Raw genomic sequence first — 17,499 nt, forward strand, 5'->3', positions numbered from 1 at the left:
CTGTAAATCTTTTTACACGTCCATCATTGCAGTGCCAATTTAGTGAAACTTTCTAAATTATGTGCAATATTCTCCAATTTGTAACAGTTTTATCCCTTCGAGCTCCACATCTTGAAACAAGATGATCATAACATGTATTTTTTGGCTTGTAAATATCAGATCGTGGTGCGTCAGAAACTGCATTTTTGCACAAAACGAGTACAAACTAGAGAACAGTCCAAGTAATATAGAAGATTTTGTTGAATTTGACATCGTAAGGGTAATCCCGTAAGAAAATTCATAGTAAAAAAATTATTGTAATTATCCAAACATAATGATTTTTTTTTCCCGTAATTTGACCTTACCTTGGGGCATGACCGTAATTTACCTCAAACATATTTTTGGTGGAAATTGTTTAGAGTGAAAAATAAGTTTTTTTTTTTCTTCCACATATTCCACTCCGAGTAAAAAGCCCATAAAAATTGGGCCTAAAAAAGAGTTAATAATTAAAAAAAAAAAAAAAAGACGTGTGAGACAAGTACTAGTACTAGTTATAGTACTACTGAGAGAGTTTTTGCATCTGCAAATTCAATTCAATTCAATTCAATTCACATGGCTACTGCAACAAACACAACCTTCAAATTTCAATAAACACACACACAAACAAAATTATGGGCAACACTCTGCAAACACTCCCCCAAATTCCACCACCACCGCCGCCGCCGCGGCCGGACGAACAGGAGGAGGAGGAGCTGCAGGAGCGGCGGCCGGAGGCGGGGAATCGGGAATTCACCTGCGAAATCTGCATAGAGCCGGCGTCGATTCGGGGGAAGAAATTCAGGAACGGGGGGAGGTGCAGCCACCCGTTCTGCACCGACTGCGTGGTCAAGTACATACGCGTCCAGCTGGAGGACAACAACGCCGCCCGGATCAACTGCCCCGCCCCCAACTGCGGCCACGCGCTCGACCCCCGCGCGTGCGCGCCGCTCGTCGGCGAGGCGCTGTTCGTGCGGTGGTGCGACGTGCTGTGCGAGGCGGCGATTGTGGGGTCCGACAGGTGCTACTGCCCCTACAGGAACTGCAGCGCGCTGATTCTGAACGAGTGCGGTGGGGTTGTGAAGAAATCGACGTGCCCTAGCTGTAAGAGGTGCTTTTGTTTCCATTGTAAGGGGGTTTGGCATGCGGGGTTTGGGTGCGAGGAGAGTGGGGAAATTAGGGATACAAACGACGTCGCTTTTGGTAGGCTGGTTGAACGAAGGAAGTGGAATAGGTGTCCTCGGTGTAGGCATTTCGTCGAACTCAGAGAGGGCTGTAAGATTGTCAAATGCAGGTGATCAATTATTTTTTATTTTTTTTTCATTTTCGCCTTTTTTTGTTTGATTTTTATTTTTTTGTTTGATTTGTGTGTGTGTGTGTGTGTGTGTGTGTTTTCTTGTTTGGGTTTTTGGGGGTTGAAGATTTTTTATTTAATCCTGATTTCTTATCCTTTTACAATCGGTGAGTAATTGAATTTAACAGCGAATTTGATTGAGAATTCAGTCATTTTTAGAGTAATTTACTTATTCTTTTAAATTATTTTTTACTTTTTTTGTTTGATATATCTGTGTGTGTGTGTGTGTGTGTGTGTGTGTGTGTGTGTGTTCTTGATTGGGTTTTTTGGGGGTTTTTGTTTGATGAATTTGATATGGGTTGAGGATTTTTTTATTTCATTTCCGATTTCTTATCCTTTTACAATCGGTGAGTAATCGAATTTAACAACGAATTTGATTGAGGATTAAATCATTTTTAAATTAATTTACATATTTCTTTTATTATTTTTGCTTTTTTTTTGTTTGATTTGTGTGTGTGTGTGTGTGTGTGTGTGTGTGTGTGTGTGTGTGTGTGTTTATCTTGATTGGGGTTTTTGGGGGTTTTGTTTGATGCGTTTCTGACTGATCGTCTGATGAATTTGATCTTGATTGAGGATTTTTTATTTAATTCTGATTCCTTATCCTTTTACAATCGTCGAGTAATCGAATTTAACAACGAATTTGATTTGAGGATTCAGTCATGTTTAATTAATTTACAAACCATCTTTTGTAAGTAAAACTCTCATGTTCTTGGCGAGGAATTCGATTATCGATATGTTTCGTTTTAATGGTGTCTTAAAAGTATATTAAGTGTCGAAACTCTACACCCGCTAGATCTTTACCGTTCATCTACACACACCAACACGTATGTGTGTGTTTTTTGTGAGCATTTTTCAATTGATTTTTCTTTTGTTCGTCTTCACTTTGTTTTAAATATTGATATTTTCGTCTTTCGTTTTGCCCGTGTGATGATTAAAAATAGAATATATGACACCCTTTTTGTCTCATAAGCACGTTATAATATGAATATACTGTCGTTTGTATACTGTCCGACTGATTTATTTCTCTGTTTGTTTGTGACATTACTCTGCATTTTTATAGTATTCTGATCTCAAAATCTTGGTTTTTAAACCTGGGTTTTTCGATTGATCGAAATTCGAAAGTCGATACATTGGGGTTTCGTTAACCCGCAGCAAGAGACCGTTCTGAAATTTTTTTGGTTTCTTAGAAAATAAATAACGTCTCGAGTACGGGTTTTAATAAACATTGATTTCATTTATTTATTTATTATTTTATTTTTCGATGCAGATGTGGGATTAGTTTCTGCTACAAGTGTGGGAAGCTGGTTAATCAGCACTGGTGCAGCTGTGACAAAACTTCTCGGTGCTGCGAATGGACATTCAAAATTTGTATAGTTCTCGTCGTTTGCTTCACATTTACAATGTTTTTCATGGCTTGGCAAAGCAAAACTACGAGATAAATACGACGCATTATAGTTTGTATATATAATATCGCGAAGAACAAAAAAACACGGAGATGGAACGGCATTTTTATAACAAAGGGAATGTGATCTGATTCTTTAGGGTTTCATCCCTTTGTAATGCTCACAAGACAGTGCAAATATATTCTGATTTTTCTCTACTTATTTTGCAAGTACATATTGCTGATTAATTATTATTTTTTATTTATTAATTATTATTAAGGCAAATTATGGTTACCCCTGAGGTATGGTTAAATTACGAAAAATCTACTATTGTTTGTGTAATTACAGCCAACCCCTCCTTTTAAATATTTTTATATAAAATTTATGTAACTCGGTTATTTGTCGAACTAAATCGTATATTTAGTTTGGTAAACGGTATGAAATGTTGGCGTACCGAAATTTCGATTCAACTTTACTGATTTAACATCCATAAATTAACCCCTGGATATGTTTTTTTTCGTAAGATAATAATACATAGTTGAGGGGTGGCTGTAATTACCCAAACATGAAGATGTTTTTGTAATTTGACCATAACTTGCCCTTATTATTATGTTTTTTTTGCCCCCTTCGTGTTTGGCTTATAGGTTGTTGAATGTTGATTAATGAGTTAATCAGAGTGTTTGTGATTATGCATGATTACTCCGAGTTTGTTTTAAATGGTGAAAGTTATCTAACCTTGGATTTGGCAATCAACCTAATTAATCACACTCTTTTTGATTAAAAGCCTAATCCCAAAACTAATCACATGATAAATGCACAACATAATAATGGGTAAATTGCAAGTACCTCCTTGCGATTATGTGTAATTAGCGATAGAGGTTTGCTAGTTTGAGTAAATTATATTATTATCCCGAGACTAGGTCTCATACATATAGACTCCTTATATTTTAAAATATTACAAAGACGCCCCTGTGGATGTAGGGTCATTCCGATCCGAACCACGTTATCTCGGTGTCGATTATTGTTTTTATAGATTCGATTGATTATTGAGTTTAGATTTTGCAATTGCATGAAATTACGTTGATCGATTTACAACAATAACTTTTAAAGATCGATAAATTTGTATCACTCGACTCAATTCATTTACATATATGTATTTTCAATTATTCGGAATTTTTTTCCTTTCTTCTTTTCTTTATGCTAGTTATTATTCGAAATTTCGGGTAGCGACAATTCATTTGATATCTTATTTTACCATATCCTAGGTGACATGGTCCCACAACTCTATTATGTTATTATCAATAATATTCTCTTTTTTGGCATCTTATAAATATAAATATATAGGTAAATTACGGCCACCCCTAAATTAATATTAAATTACATAAATTCCTAAAATATTTGTGATAAATTATAAATCTTTTTACACATTCATCATTGCAGTGTCAAATTTAGTGAAATGAAATATTCTCCAGTTTGTACACATTTTTTCGCAATCGAGCTCCACATTTTCAAAGAAGATGATCATAGATGTGTCTCTTGGCTTGCAAATATCAGATTGTGGTGCATCAGAAACTGCATTTTTGTATAAAACGAGGATAAACTAGAGAACATTCCACAAAACCTAGAAGATTCTGTTGAATTTGACACCATAAAGATGAACATGTAAAAAAATTCATAGTTGAAGAGTGATTGTAATTACTAAAAATTAAGAGGGATTTTTTTGTAATTTCAAGAGTGACCATAATTTAACCTAAATATATTCATAAAACATAAAAAAAAATATATATAATTTATCACAAGTTGTTTCGGTTGTTCCGAAGACAAATACAAAGAAATAGTCACAATGACCTAATTAAAAAAAAACTGCAATAACCAGCCCTACAAGCAACCTTAAAGGGCAGTGGCCATTCCGTGCACGAATCATCTTCCGCCACGTGTTAGATTCCCATTGGCAGTTTCTATCTCTTTTTTTTTCCCACTCCTACACTCTATACAATATATATCAGCTCTCTGTATCTATAAATTCCAGTACAGAGAGAGATCGGAAAACGTACAAGATATAACAAACAATGGCTTCACGCTTCGCCCTAATTTTCCTCTCCTCCCTCCTCATTGCGACGCTGTTCCGATCTTCCTTCGCCGGCGATGACGTCAGCGGCGGCGCCCAGCCCGACGACCTCTTGATCCGTCAAGTCGTCGACCACGGCGATGGCGGCGCCATCGACGAGAACTCTCTGCTGAACGCCGATCATCACTTCGCCGCCTTCAAGAGGAAATTCGGGAAGGCGTACGCCACGCAGGAGGAGCACGATTACAGATTCTCGGTCTTCGAGGCTAACATGCGCCGCGCGGTGCGACACCAGAAGATCGACCCGTCCGCCGTCCACGGCGTCACTCAGTTCTCCGATCTGACCCCGCGCGAGTTCCGCAGCCAGTTCCTCGGCGTCAATCGGCGGCTGCGCCTCCCTTCCGACGCTCAGAAGGCGCCGATTTTGCCGACGAACGATCTGCCGACGGACTTCGATTGGAGAGATCACGGTGCCGTAACGGAAGTGAAGAATCAGGTGCGTTTTGATTTAGGTTTCAGCGTGATTTTTATTTAAATAATTCTTATTTTCCTTTTGGAGTTTTAGCCACGGAGTTCAGTCAGTGTTCAATTAGAGTTTTATTTGCAATACTTGACAGATAACAAACATATCATCCGAATTCCATGTAATGTAGCTGATCGATTCCTCTGTATCTAGGTCAAGTAGAATATTTAGCTCCAGATGCTTCGTTCTTAAATCGAAGACGTTGAACTGGATTTTTAAATGCTTCATTGATCTGGAAGTATATGTATTTTGATTAGGAATCTATGAGAGTCAACTTCTGAATTTGTTAAATTCATTTGCTGGTAGTATATAAAACTCAGTTGATAATTGTTCAACACTTTGTTATAGGGTACTTGTGGATCGTGTTGGTCGTTCAGCACCACAGGAGCACTGGAAGGTGCCAATTTTCTGGCTACAGGTAATCTGGTTAGCCTCAGTGAACAACAGCTCGTGGATTGTGATCACGAGGTTTGTCTCTTTAATCCTCGTTTTCTCATTTATCCTCTTATTGCTGCTTATTATTGCCAAATACAGATTTTGTTAAATTTTTTATATAATTGGTTACTTATTCATGTAGTGTTATCTTGTTACTAGATGTATGAAGGACTTTTTAGGTAGTTAGTTTACGATATGTGAATGTAACACTGGAAGATATTGATCTAAGTTCAAGTTATACTTGGAATTTTAGATATGATCTATACTCGTAATTACTCACCAGTTACGAATCTTGTACGATTGAAATGATTTTTTTTATGCTTGTTTTTGGTGTTCAGATACATGTGTGTGTTTGACATGGAAAAGACCCTTAATCTTAATTATTTATCGAATGTGACAATGTTTGAGTATAATAGAACATTTGATTGAGTTTTCATTTTTTTTTTGTGTGTGTGTGCAGTGTGATCCAGAAGAAAAGGATTCATGTGATTCGGGCTGCAGCGGTGGACTGATGAATAGTGCTTTTGAGTACACACTTAAATCTGGTGGACTCATGCAAGAAAAAGACTACCCATACACTGGCACTGATAAGGGAGCTTGCAAATTTGACAAGACCAAGATTGCTGCCAAGGTTTCTAACTTCAGTGTTGTCTCCCTCGACGAAGAACAAATTGCAGCCAATCTTGTCAAGAATGGCCCTCTTGCTGGTACTTACTCGGAGATTTTTTTTCTATTATTTTCAATTATCATTACTACAAAATTAAGCCCCTCTTCCTTTAGATATATGGAAAAGGGTAATCAGGAATCTAGTTCAGGGGAAAAGCTTTTGTATTACACACACACATCAAATAGTTTCTAACACTGACTTTTATTTGATGGGCTTGCTTTTGCAGTGGGTATCAACGCAGTTTTCATGCAGACGTACGTTGGAGGAGTTTCGTGCCCATTTATATGCGCAAAGCGTTTGGATCATGGTGTATTGTTGGTTGGTTATGGTGCAGGTGCATTTGCTCCAATTCGAATGAAGGAGAAGCCATACTGGATTATCAAGAACTCTTGGGGGCCAAACTGGGGAGAAAAGGGCTACTATAAAATTTGTCAAGGCCGCAATCTTTGTGGAGTTGACTCCATGGTTTCGACTGTTGCAGCTGTTACTAATTCATAGTTAAGGTAACTATGAATTTGTGACTAAATAATTTATCTCAACCCATGTATATAGATGTGTTTCCTGCATTTTCTGACAACCGACGAAGTTACCTTCTTCTTTGTTTTTTACTTTTTAATTTAATGTGCTCTTATATTATTCGGCTATTCTTAGAACAAACATCGGATTCTTTAGTCGCATGTGACTAACGAAAGAATGGAAACGAATTCGGCAAAATAGATTTGTGTTGTTCTCCACTTGTTTTTAATTCAGTGAACTTCGATTTGAAATCAATGAATCACATTACCAATAAAAATCTCAAGAATAGTTTCTCCATTCAAAAAATAATTGAATTTAATGCATCACTAAATTAAATAATAGGGTAAATTACACCCACACCCCTGAGGTATTCCTAAATAACTTTAAAGTCCCTGTGGTATCGGTAATTACATTCACTCACTTGAAACGTAGTTATAAACTCTAATGGGATAATGCATTGGAACCCTATCGGAATAATGTATTCAATGCATTATCACGTTAGGGTTTCTAACTACGTTTCAGGGGGTGAGTGTTATTATCGATACCATAAGGACCTTAAAATTATTTAAGCATACCACAGGGGTGTGGGTGTAATTACCCTAAATAATAAAAACTCTTTTTCTATAATGCCTACTACATTTAATATATAAAGGGGAAAATTTAAGAAGCCTGTCTATTCTAAAATTAAATAAATAAAGGGGATGTAGTATCTTGCGAAAAGACCCCTTTCAGAGGTAAATTTAGGGATGTTAATTGGTGGTAAAACCGAACCGAAAAATAAATATCGATACGCCAACATTTCATACCGTTTCCGAACTAAATATACGATTTGGTTCGGTAAATGACCGAATTACATAAGTTTTATGTAAAAATATTTAAAACGAGGGGGGTTGGCTGTAATTACTAAACAAGAGGGGTTTTTTTTAATTTGGCCATACCTTAGGGGTGGCCGTAATTTGCCATAATTTATTTATGGAAGTTATACGAAAATCTTCTTCTTTTACGACTGTCTCTGAGCTCGTCACCTACCACTCATTGTCCTTCCTCTTACGCGACCTATTATGTGTTGACGAACTTTTGTACTCGTCAACGATCTTACCGCTAAAATTTCTCTTAGCATCAGTTCGGTTCATCTTTGTACTTACACATTCAGTGGTTCGATGGGCTTAATTTCTATCGTTCGTTGGGCTCTGGCCTAATAACTTTAAGTACGGAGAGTTCGGTGAGGTCAAGTGACACCGAACTGATCCTCGTCATCTACTATTTAATTCAATTGAAAAAGATCATTGGATAGATAATCAACATGTACAATGTACAGTACAGGAATTGTGATTTTTTCTTGCATTATATTTTAAAATTTCGGAATCCAATATATAAAATCGATTATATGATTCTAATTTGGGTTTCCAAGAATTTCACTAAAATCTTTTTACATGTTCGACAATGAAAATTGTCTTCGAAATCGAAAGCACGTGATGGTACGAACATTCCTACTACATTCATATAGCGTACGACAAAATTTAATTTTAAAATTAAATCAGTCATGCATTCCGATATTTAATTTAACCACAAATTGCCTCATTTCACCATCGTTTCGTTACACTCTCTTCACACTGTCGCCATGAACAACAACAAATCCTTCGCTCGCAAGAGTAGCCAGTGCATTTCGAAGCTGACAAAACAACAAAAAGGTCAACGTATCAGCACAGTTACGAAAAAGAGCGAGAAATCATAAAATTTGTTTTCTTGATTTTATCAAAGAAACATTTGAATTATTCGTATTAACATTAACACCATTCCCGACAATATACGAGATTTCTTCGACAATTAGGTAACGGAAAGAGACTCACATCATTAAGGTGGATTTCTGCAGTAGGACTCTGCTTCTTCATCTCTTCGAGTAACTAGGGAAAAAAAATATAATTTCGTAAAAATCAGACAAATGTTTATTTAATTTTGCAGAAAAGAAAATAACAAATGAGTAATTAAAATTTAAATATTTCACAAACCTCCAACACGCGAGTTGATTTGCCGCCAATTTGCATTTTCTCCATAATTATGTTGCGTGTGGTCGATACCAAGTTCTCTCGTCTCATCCTCTCACTTGCAGAAACCCCAGTCGTAATCAGATCCATGTCAATCGTTCCTGCTCAACGTATCCGATTATTAAACCACTATATTCAATTAATAACATTAATAAATAAATTTTAAAAAAAAAAAAAAAAGGATAAGATTACCTGTTGAATGGTCAGTTGCAGACTGTTGCATTGCAACCTGAAGAAGCCTAAAAGCCTCGAATACATCCTGTTTTTCGACCTGCGAATACGAGTAATATTGTTTATAAAAATAAATCCAAGTTATTCAAATTTGAAATTCGGGTGTTAAAAAGGAGAGTTTAAACGAACCAATTCCGAGAAACGAATTTTGGCCAAGGCCTCACTCAGGCGTATCAAACTTTCGATTTGTCTTGGGGTTGCTGTTATGACCTATATAAACAAAAAAATTAATCAAGCCAGGAAAAATTAACTGTTACTATGTATACTAGTATCAACTATCATCCGTATTTTTTAAAAAATATATAAACTATAAATAAACTTTTTTCGAAAATGACAAGATCACATAATATATATATATAACCTTTTTGCTGCTTCCAGGGAAATTTCCGCGTTGTCGCATCTCCACATAACCCCTAGTCAACTCTTCAGCGGCCTCGTCAGATAACTTCGGATGTATATTTTTCCGTGCGTAGCTTATGTAAGCAGTTAACGTTGCCAGATCAATAACATCATGCACTGCACTCTGCATACAGAAGGCAGAATCGAGATTAAAAATGCGAATCTCCAAAAAATAAAACTTAGATAAAAAAAAACGGGGGGGAAAGAAATGATTCGCACGTCGGGATTTTCAAAGTGTAATGCCACAATGTGTTTCGCTAGTCGCCGATCTGTCTGCTCGTCGGCTTTGTCGAGAAGTAAATAGATCAAATCGAACCTGGAAAAATGTATTTTCCAAGTCAATATTGCTTCTCACTTTATTAATCGATAAATAAAGTCGAAAAATTGGCGTATGTGAAATATTGGAAAAGTGTTAACCTGGACAAGAGAGTAGGAGGAAGGTGTATATTATCGATCACGGATAAACGAGGGTTGTAACGCGACCCGATTGGATTAGCACAAGCAAGTACTGAAGTTCTTGCATTTAGCGAAGCAATGATCCCGGCTTTCGCAATCGAAACTGTTTGCTGCTCCATCACCTGCAAAATAAAAATAAAAAAGTCGTTAAATAAAAATCAAAAATGTCAAATTACAACGGTAAACTATTTATTACATACCCATTGTACGAATTGAAAAGTTCAAAATTTTAATTAAATAAAAAGAAATATCGATCTTTAATCAAACCTCGTGTAACATGCTTCTTGCATTCTCGGACATTTTATCGAACTCGTCAATACAACAGATTCCTCGATCACTCAAAACCAATGCTCCACTCTCCAAGACCTACAAAGCCATTTTTCCAATAAAGTTAACACTTTCATAATTTAAAAAAGGGTAAATTACAACCACCCCTGAGGTATTGTCAAATTACAAAAAAAACCCCTCTTGTTTGAGTAATTACAACCACCCCTCAACTATAAATCTTCTTACACGTCTACCCTAGTGGGTTCAAATTTACTGGAATCTTCTAGATTACATTGAATATTCTCAATTTTGTACTCGTTTTATCTCATTCGAGCTCCACATTTTGAAGCAAGATGGCCAGAAGAAGTGTTTTTTGGCTTGTATATATCAGATTGTGGTCCATCAAAAACTGTATTTTCGAACAAAACGAGTACAAACTAGAAAAAAATTACACGAAATCTAGATGATTATGTTGAATTTGACACCATAAGGGTGGAGATGTAAGAAGATTCATAGTTGAGGGGTAGATGTAATTATTCAAACAGAAGGGTTTTTTCGTAATTTGACCATACCTCGGGGTGGTTGTAATTTACCCTTTAAAGAAAAAAAAAATTGCCAACTGTACTAACCGTTTCACCGGTTTCCGGATCTTTGGTGACATAAGCAGTTAACCCTACAGCAGAGCTTCCTCGTCCACTAGTGTAAATACCACGAGGCGAAAGCTTGTGAATATACTGAAGCAGCTGAGATTTGCTTGTTCCGGGATCTCCAACGAGCAGAATATTAATATCGCCTCTAAAGCTAGCACCGGACACCAACTTCAATGCATTCCCGCCGAAAAGCTATTTGAAATAATCCGTTTCGAACAAGTACAAGCAATAACATAAGTTCCAATCAAAAAGAAAAAAACATAAACCTAGTAACTGTCTTAAACGTGATACACACACCTGGCAAAGAAGGCCTTTCTTTACATCGTCCAACTCCCATATGTTTGGTGCCAACGACCTCGTCAGTCTCTCGTAAATATCGGGCTGTTTCGATAGCTCCTTTAATTTCTCCACCTGCAATGAACACATAAGAATAATTATTATTTATTACACAGGAAAATCGAACAAAAAATTAGTTTATTCGATATGTAATAATGTGAACTATGAAGTAGTAGTACCTCATCTTCATGACTGGCGGTTGATTTGTCATGATTCTTACTCGGTTCATCTTCAGTTTCCATTGGATCCTCCACACGCATTCGTGATTTGTCCGTTGTTTTTAGATGAAGACAATCGATGTATGTCTGAAAAACAAGAAAAGTCGTTGTATATAAAATCAGCGGCAATTAAATTAAATTAAAAAAAAATCATATTCATCGGTGAAGGACACAAGAGAAGTCGAGATGATTAATTTACCTTGTAAATTGACTTCACGGACCTCTGCGTTTGACCGATTCTGACACTCATAGCCCTGTAAATTCCAGTAACCTAACAGCAACAACACCACTTCAATAAAGACTACAAATATAAATAAGACCAAAAGCGACGAAAATAAATAGACACGATAATCTCACCTCAACTCTGTCACCTGGTTTGCCAGCATCGACTAATTTGTCGTGCATCAACAAGCTCACAGTGTGCGGAGTTCCTCCTTCGGGGATCTCGTCTGGCGTCTCTTGGAGCCTCACAACTTGCTTATCCGCAAATCTTTTAGTTTTCGTGTTTTTTTGAGGAAACCCGAGAAAATGGTCAATTATGCATTACATTTTACTAAAATCAAAGTACAATAAAGCTAAGAAGAAAAATGTTCGGTTTTAAACAAAAAAAATCACCTCAAGAAAACACCATTTACTAGACTAAACCTACTACTACTGGTAATCAACGGTTTTCGTTTGAAATTTAGGATTCAATCTCTCAAATTCGGACGGAACCCTACAACTACAGATAATTACGATAGTGGCATTGATTTATACACTAGTATACCACTAATTTTATTGATTTATTAAAAATCGTAAACTATGTGCACAACGTGAAACCGAAGTAAAAGGCTTCATACACCATCAAGATTCGACACGAGTTCGACGAAATACATTGATAACAACATACGATAACTAGGTCTTACCTGCATCGATTGTGAACAAGGGTCATTGCATTTTTAGAAAGACACTCTTCCCTTCCACAAATGGTCGGCTCGTTAATTCTCCCTGTAAGCACCAAACGGGTAGAAAAAGGTACCGATTTCCAATTAATTCCAAACGAAAAACAACATGCAAAATACAAAACATCAAAGAGAGCAAGTCGTTGTTTACCTCTATCAACCACAATCGGCTCGGAGTAATAGCCACACACGAGACATCTGAACACCGCTTCCCTTATTTCAGGTATAATCGAGCTACATCGAATTATCATTCCTTTCAACGAAATCATCTTCTCGACATCTAATCAAAAAAGAATATTTAAAAAATAAAATAAAAACCAATAAATTATCCGAAGTAAAGACGAAAACTAACCGGCGGGATTAAGGTTTCTCATCGAAGTCGAACTCTTGAGATTGAAAATTCTAGCTTGTATATGCTTCTCGAATAGAGGATTAATTTTAACGACCATATCCATCAACACGATATCGAAAATCGCCAGAACCTCGAGCGGATACCTAACCATTTTGGCGTACAGATCGCCGTCATAATCGAACACGTCTTGCGCATCGACGTCGAGCGAATCCCCCTCGATTTCGATGACGTGGTTGATCAGCCTCATGTACTTGCCCTCTATTTGCTCGGGGTTCTCCCTGAAATGTCTCAAAAACCTCAGTATCGCGGCATTGACGTCTTGTACGCTGACGGTTGTACCCCAGACGTAGGTCGGTGGGGCCTCGTCCTCGTCCATGTCGCCGGCCTCCGACGAGGGCGGCACATCGTCGGCGGAGGACGGTGTGGCTGCGGCCGCGGTGGGGGTTTCGGATGGCCGCCTGCCTCTGCCGCCGCGGCGGCGGGAATTAGTGGCGGTGGGGGTTGGAGTTGCGTCGGGGGTTCTGAAACGAGAATCTGAGGGAAGCGGAGATGGGGTGGCGTAGGTGGATCTGCGGCCGCGCTTTGGGCGCCGGGAGTCGCCGGGGGAGGAGAGTGTGTTGCTGATTGGACTCGTCGGACCGACATCTGGGGAAGATGGACCTGTAATTAAAAAAACGTAAAATGTGAATATTTTTGAATAAATTAAGGTATGAATCGGAGAAATCGGTAGTGTTCGAATCTTACCATCTCTGGTCGGAGAAGAATCAGAAGCCATATGGTTTTGCTCAATGCGTGTGTGTGTGTGTGTTGTGAGAAAGTGAGAGAAAGGAGGGGGAGAAATGGGATCTTGGGGGTAGGCAAAAGGATTTTGGCGGGAAAATTGATGGTTACGTATTTTGGCGCCAATTGGAGTGGATGCGGTGGGCCCGTTTTGGGCCTCATAAGCCCAAACAGAAGGGCATATTGTAATTATCAGTTGGGTTTTATAAATGAGGCATGTACCCAAGTCCATTCCCCTATATTTATTTATTTTATTTTATATATATACATACATATAAATATATATATTTTTTTTTTCCTTTTTTTCTTTTTTTTTATTATTTCTTTTTAATTTTTTGTGTAGAATGCCAGCAGAATTGGTGTACAAAAACCTAGCCCGTTTGGTTTTATTTCCAAAATCTTACAAAGGCACGAGATTGGTTCGAGCAATAATCGAACACCTAATAAATTTTCACCGTTCATAAACACACCATCATAGGTATTTGTGTTTTTTGTGTTTGAATACACTATGAAGATCTACCCGGCATAATTCATCTGAGTGTAGCATGAAATAAACCGATAGGTAACTAACTAATAACCCCTTTTATTAAGACACTACATTCATATGTTTTTATTGCAATTATTAAAGAGTACAGCAAAAATAGCACAAGGTTTATCAAATTGCGGTCAATACGGCTCCACATATAATGTTACAACCCCCACGGGAAATGATGAAAAATTAATAAAATACCTCGAAACATAACTTCAAAATTTGAGAACAATATTTATATAGTTAATTACCCAATAGGGTAAATTCCAGCTGTCAAAACTTTTTGTCGAAGCTCGATCAGATTAAAATGCAGAATCGCTGCTCTTACTCTTGCCCATCATTATATCTTTAGCTTCGTTAATCTTGGAAGCTAAGTAATGGCTACCACCGGCATCTGGATGGTTTGCTACCATTACTCTTCTGTGTGCTTCCCTTACCTTATCCTGAGGTGTGCTTTCTCTGTTCAAGAAAATTAATAAAAAAATATCAATCATTCATTCAAGAAAATTAAAAAATTGTCAAACATTCATTATTTCTGTTGTTTTTCATGTATCTATCTGTGTGGGAATATGCTCAATTATTCATTCAAGAAAATTAAAAAATTGTCAAACATTCATTATTTCTGTTGTTTTTCATGTATCTATCTGTGTGGGAATATGCTAAAGCAGGAAGTAGATTCTCGATAGATACTTTTATGGGATCAAATGTGTATTTTCATGAACTGAAATTGTCGATGATGAGTATTCATGAAAGTACAGAGGGTTGTATAAACGTCAAGAGACAAAAACGCCGAGTTTAAGATTAGCTCAACTTGAGCATTCTATCAGATTTCATTCCACATTTACAATGATATATATATATATATATATATATATATATAAACACATGCCAAACCCTTGAACTTTGTTGACTCGAGTTCAACCAGTGACTTGAGTTAATTAGTTAGTTACCAAATCAACGAACTTTAAAGTGAAAATAGCAGAAGTACGTAACATCAAGACTTAGTCCAGCCTACTCTAAGGCTATGCCTTATTTGAAAATTTAAATTAGGCTTGAAAGACAATACAGTCGAGCTTTGACAAATGTTTGGAGTTTACGTCTCCAGCCCATGATAGATTTTAATCAAGCATATGAAAGATATTTAATCCAAACACAACTCCAATTATTAACTAATTAAAGAATCGTATAATCACAAATCCCAACATAAGACGATCACGCATTAAATTATCATGGCCAATATAATTCTAACCAATTCAATCGATCTTGTCGGTTGCATCAACACATAAACTATAGGCCAAAGAGAAATTCTAAATTAAGGAACCGAGATAAGTGAAGAAAGAAGGTATCAATTTTACCTGACTCCGAGTATAAGTGCTGCTTCTCTCCGAGTCATTGTTTGCTGAAAACCTCCTTCGTAGAATTTACGCATTCTAGCAGTTGGCGGTCTTGCCTTGATTGCTTGCCATGCCTGTATGCTGTATCTACCTGCTAGAGCCGCAGCAGCAACAGCAAGTCCGGCCATAAGCGGTGAACTCTGTTGAAAAAAAATCAGGTTTAAATTTCTCATACGGTGGGTGATTTACATATAACAATAGAAAATAATATCTACCGACGAAAATAACTATAAAAGCTATCAATAACAACCATAAGTAAGAACCATGAAAGAATGTCAAATCATGCTATTGATGATGAGACAGTAGATGTACAATGTCCTGAGAGATAGGCCAGAAGAAATCCATTTCTCACTGGCGTATTGAACAAGCTCGGGGATTACACGAGAATTTAAAACATTGATGCTCAATAAATACAGCCAGTTTTAAAAGATATTACTCCAACCAGAAAATTTGAGTTTCACCATTTCGATTGTGATCAACCTTGTAGTTGAAAGTAAAATATTCTGTGTGTGTAAACATTATCATTGTGCAAAACCCATGTAGAATATTTGGTACGATGAGAAACGATCATTCAGGGCAGTAGAGTTCAATAACATATATGAGTCTGACAAGAACCACAACCAATTCTACGACACTTCAAAATTACAATATCTACATGCAGGGGGGACACGCATTTAGATACAGTCTAATTACATTCCAAAATACTACAGTCATTATAAAATCCCAAAAATATAAACTGAACCAACAATGAAACAATATCCACTTGAGAAAATAATATTTGGTTATTTTTGCCACTTTTCGTTTCCGACAAGCTGAAGTAACTCTTGACAATAAAAGGCTGCCATCGATACATCATTAAAGGATAGAACAATAAATACACGTTCATTGTTCACAAGATCAACATGCCGAGCAGCAAGAAAAAACAGTGAACATATCACACGTGCACAAAAAAGCACAACTAAATGCAGATAGGAACTGATACAATATCACATTTGAGGTTAAACACTGAGAACAAGGAGTCGACGTATAGCGAACGGACCGTGCTTTACAGTAAGTTCAACCTATGTAAGTTGAAGAGCTAGGATAAATACTTAAGAAGCAAAATCCCTTGATGAAGAATGGAATATATATTATATACTAAACCAACGAATCAAGTATTATTAATAAACTCGTATCCATAATCCGGAAATTGATCCAATTAGAAACCCACAAAGTCGAGATCTTTAAACAAAAATTATCGTATTACGAAATAAATCACCCCAGCACACACACACATACACACACACACACACACACACACACACACACACACACACACACACAAAATCATTTGAATTGGCTGAAATACTATATGTATTTTGATGAAGAAACAACAAGGTTGCGGCACCCACCATTTTTTTATTTCAATATACGAACTTCAGCGCTTCAAAAACTGAAATTCAACATGCAGGGGTTCGCTATTCTTCCTTTATTAGACCGGAATCTTCAGATATGATCTTTACGGAAAACAGTATTTGGTTATTTGGGGGGAAATCAATATAATCGTAGTGTATAGTTGCTGTAGAAAGAATTAGGGTTTTGGTGTGAATGAAAGTCGGTGAAATGATTTCTGGTAATCGAAAGAAAAAGGGATTACTGATGTTTACCTCACGTGATACGCACGTGGTCAAGATGCCAGTTGACACAGGGTGAGCCCGGATCTTTTCTTTTATTTTCTTGGAAAATTACACCTACACCCTTGGAGTTATGCTAAAATAAATTTAAGGTCCATTTGGTATCGGTAATTTCAATCATCTCCCTGAAACATTGTTAGTTTAAGGGATGCTGCTGTAATTATCAATACCACAAGGACCTTAAAGTTATTTAACATACATCAGGGGAGTAGGTGTATTTTATCCTTTTTTTTTTCTACGTAGTAACACAAAATAATTTTTAACTTTG

The 17,499-nt window shown here is 36.9% G+C and overlaps 4 protein-coding genes across 4 annotated transcripts; 2 read left to right on the forward strand and 2 right to left on the reverse strand.

Moving 5' to 3' along the window:
- Positions 1–508: 508 nt before the first annotated feature.
- LOC105952040 (E3 ubiquitin-protein ligase RSL1) lies at positions 509–2,969 on the forward strand. Its single transcript, XM_012975543.2, has 2 exons — positions 509–1,309; positions 2,637–2,969. The coding sequence occupies exons 1-2, from the start codon at positions 651–653 to the stop codon at positions 2,806–2,808; spliced, it is 831 nt and encodes a 276-aa protein (XP_012830997.2). The 5' UTR covers positions 509–650; the 3' UTR covers positions 2,809–2,969.
- Positions 2,970–4,673: 1,704 nt separating this feature from the next.
- LOC105952039 (cysteine protease RD19A) lies at positions 4,674–7,178 on the forward strand. Its single transcript, XM_012975542.2, has 4 exons — positions 4,674–5,315; positions 5,691–5,810; positions 6,238–6,484; positions 6,671–7,178. The coding sequence occupies exons 1-4, from the start codon at positions 4,821–4,823 to the stop codon at positions 6,940–6,942; spliced, it is 1,134 nt and encodes a 377-aa protein (XP_012830996.2). The 5' UTR covers positions 4,674–4,820; the 3' UTR covers positions 6,943–7,178.
- Positions 7,179–8,436: 1,258 nt separating this feature from the next.
- On the reverse strand, positions 8,437–13,703 carry MCM4 (Minichromosome maintenance (MCM2/3/5) family protein). The gene is made up of 18 exons (XM_088814162.1): positions 13,600–13,703; positions 12,856–13,515; positions 12,655–12,783; positions 12,468–12,549; positions 11,920–12,052; positions 11,762–11,833; positions 11,524–11,649; positions 11,306–11,419; positions 10,988–11,200; positions 10,359–10,457; positions 10,053–10,213; positions 9,855–9,951; positions 9,598–9,759; positions 9,366–9,446; positions 9,198–9,276; positions 8,970–9,106; positions 8,811–8,864; positions 8,437–8,632 (listed from the first exon to the last, which is right to left on the reverse strand). Exons 1-18 carry the CDS (start codon positions 13,628–13,630, stop codon positions 8,558–8,560), a joined length of 2,505 nt encoding a protein of 834 aa, XP_088670288.1. The 5' UTR covers positions 13,631–13,703; the 3' UTR covers positions 8,437–8,557.
- A 513-nt stretch (positions 13,704–14,216) lies between these two features.
- On the reverse strand, positions 14,217–17,209 carry LOC105952038 (mitochondrial import inner membrane translocase subunit TIM14-1). The gene is made up of 3 exons (XM_012975540.2): positions 16,950–17,209; positions 15,520–15,698; positions 14,217–14,623 (listed from the first exon to the last, which is right to left on the reverse strand). Exons 1-3 carry the CDS (start codon positions 16,950–16,952, stop codon positions 14,467–14,469), a joined length of 339 nt encoding a protein of 112 aa, XP_012830994.1. The 5' UTR covers positions 16,953–17,209; the 3' UTR covers positions 14,217–14,466.
- Positions 17,210–17,499: the final 290 nt, after the last annotated feature.

Source organism: Erythranthe guttata, chromosome 14, assembly GCF_056151865.1.
Source record: "Erythranthe guttata isolate IM_541 chromosome 14, IM_541, whole genome shotgun sequence".
NCBI lineage: Eukaryota > Viridiplantae > Streptophyta > Magnoliopsida > Lamiales > Phrymaceae > Erythranthe > Erythranthe guttata.

What these genes read in the sequence shown, in the direction of transcription:
- LOC105952038 (XM_012975540.2), bottom strand. An exon ending in GCACTTATACTCGGAGTCAG is followed by an intron (nt 14,624 to 15,519) that starts GTAAAATTGATA and finishes TTTCTTGAACAG; the next exon opens with AGAAAGCACACCTCAGGATA.
- LOC105952040 (XM_012975543.2), top strand. Translation starts at nt 651, where the DNA reads ATGGGCAACACTCTGCAAACACTCCCCCAAATTCCACCACCACCGCCG. An exon ending in TGTAAGATTGTCAAATGCAG is followed by an intron (nt 1,310 to 2,636) that starts GTGATCAATTAT and finishes TTTTCGATGCAG; the next exon opens with ATGTGGGATTAGTTTCTGCT.
- MCM4 (XM_088814162.1), bottom strand. Translation starts at nt 13,630, where the DNA reads ATGGCTTCTGATTCTTCTCCGACCAGAGATG. An exon ending in CCGTGAAGTCAATTTACAAG is followed by an intron (nt 11,650 to 11,761) that starts GTAAATTAATCA and finishes CTTGTTTTTCAG; the next exon opens with ACATACATCGATTGTCTTCA. An exon ending in TACACTTTGAAAATCCCGAC is followed by an intron (nt 9,760 to 9,854) that starts GTGCGAATCATT and finishes TTCTGTATGCAG; the next exon opens with AGTGCAGTGCATGATGTTAT.
- LOC105952039 (XM_012975542.2), top strand. Translation starts at nt 4,821, where the DNA reads ATGGCTTCACGCTTCGCCCTAATTTTCCTCTCCTCCCTCCTCATTGCG. An exon ending in TAACGGAAGTGAAGAATCAG is followed by an intron (nt 5,316 to 5,690) that starts GTGCGTTTTGAT and finishes ACTTTGTTATAG; the next exon opens with GGTACTTGTGGATCGTGTTG. An exon ending in CAAGAATGGCCCTCTTGCTG is followed by an intron (nt 6,485 to 6,670) that starts GTACTTACTCGG and finishes TTGCTTTTGCAG; the next exon opens with TGGGTATCAACGCAGTTTTC.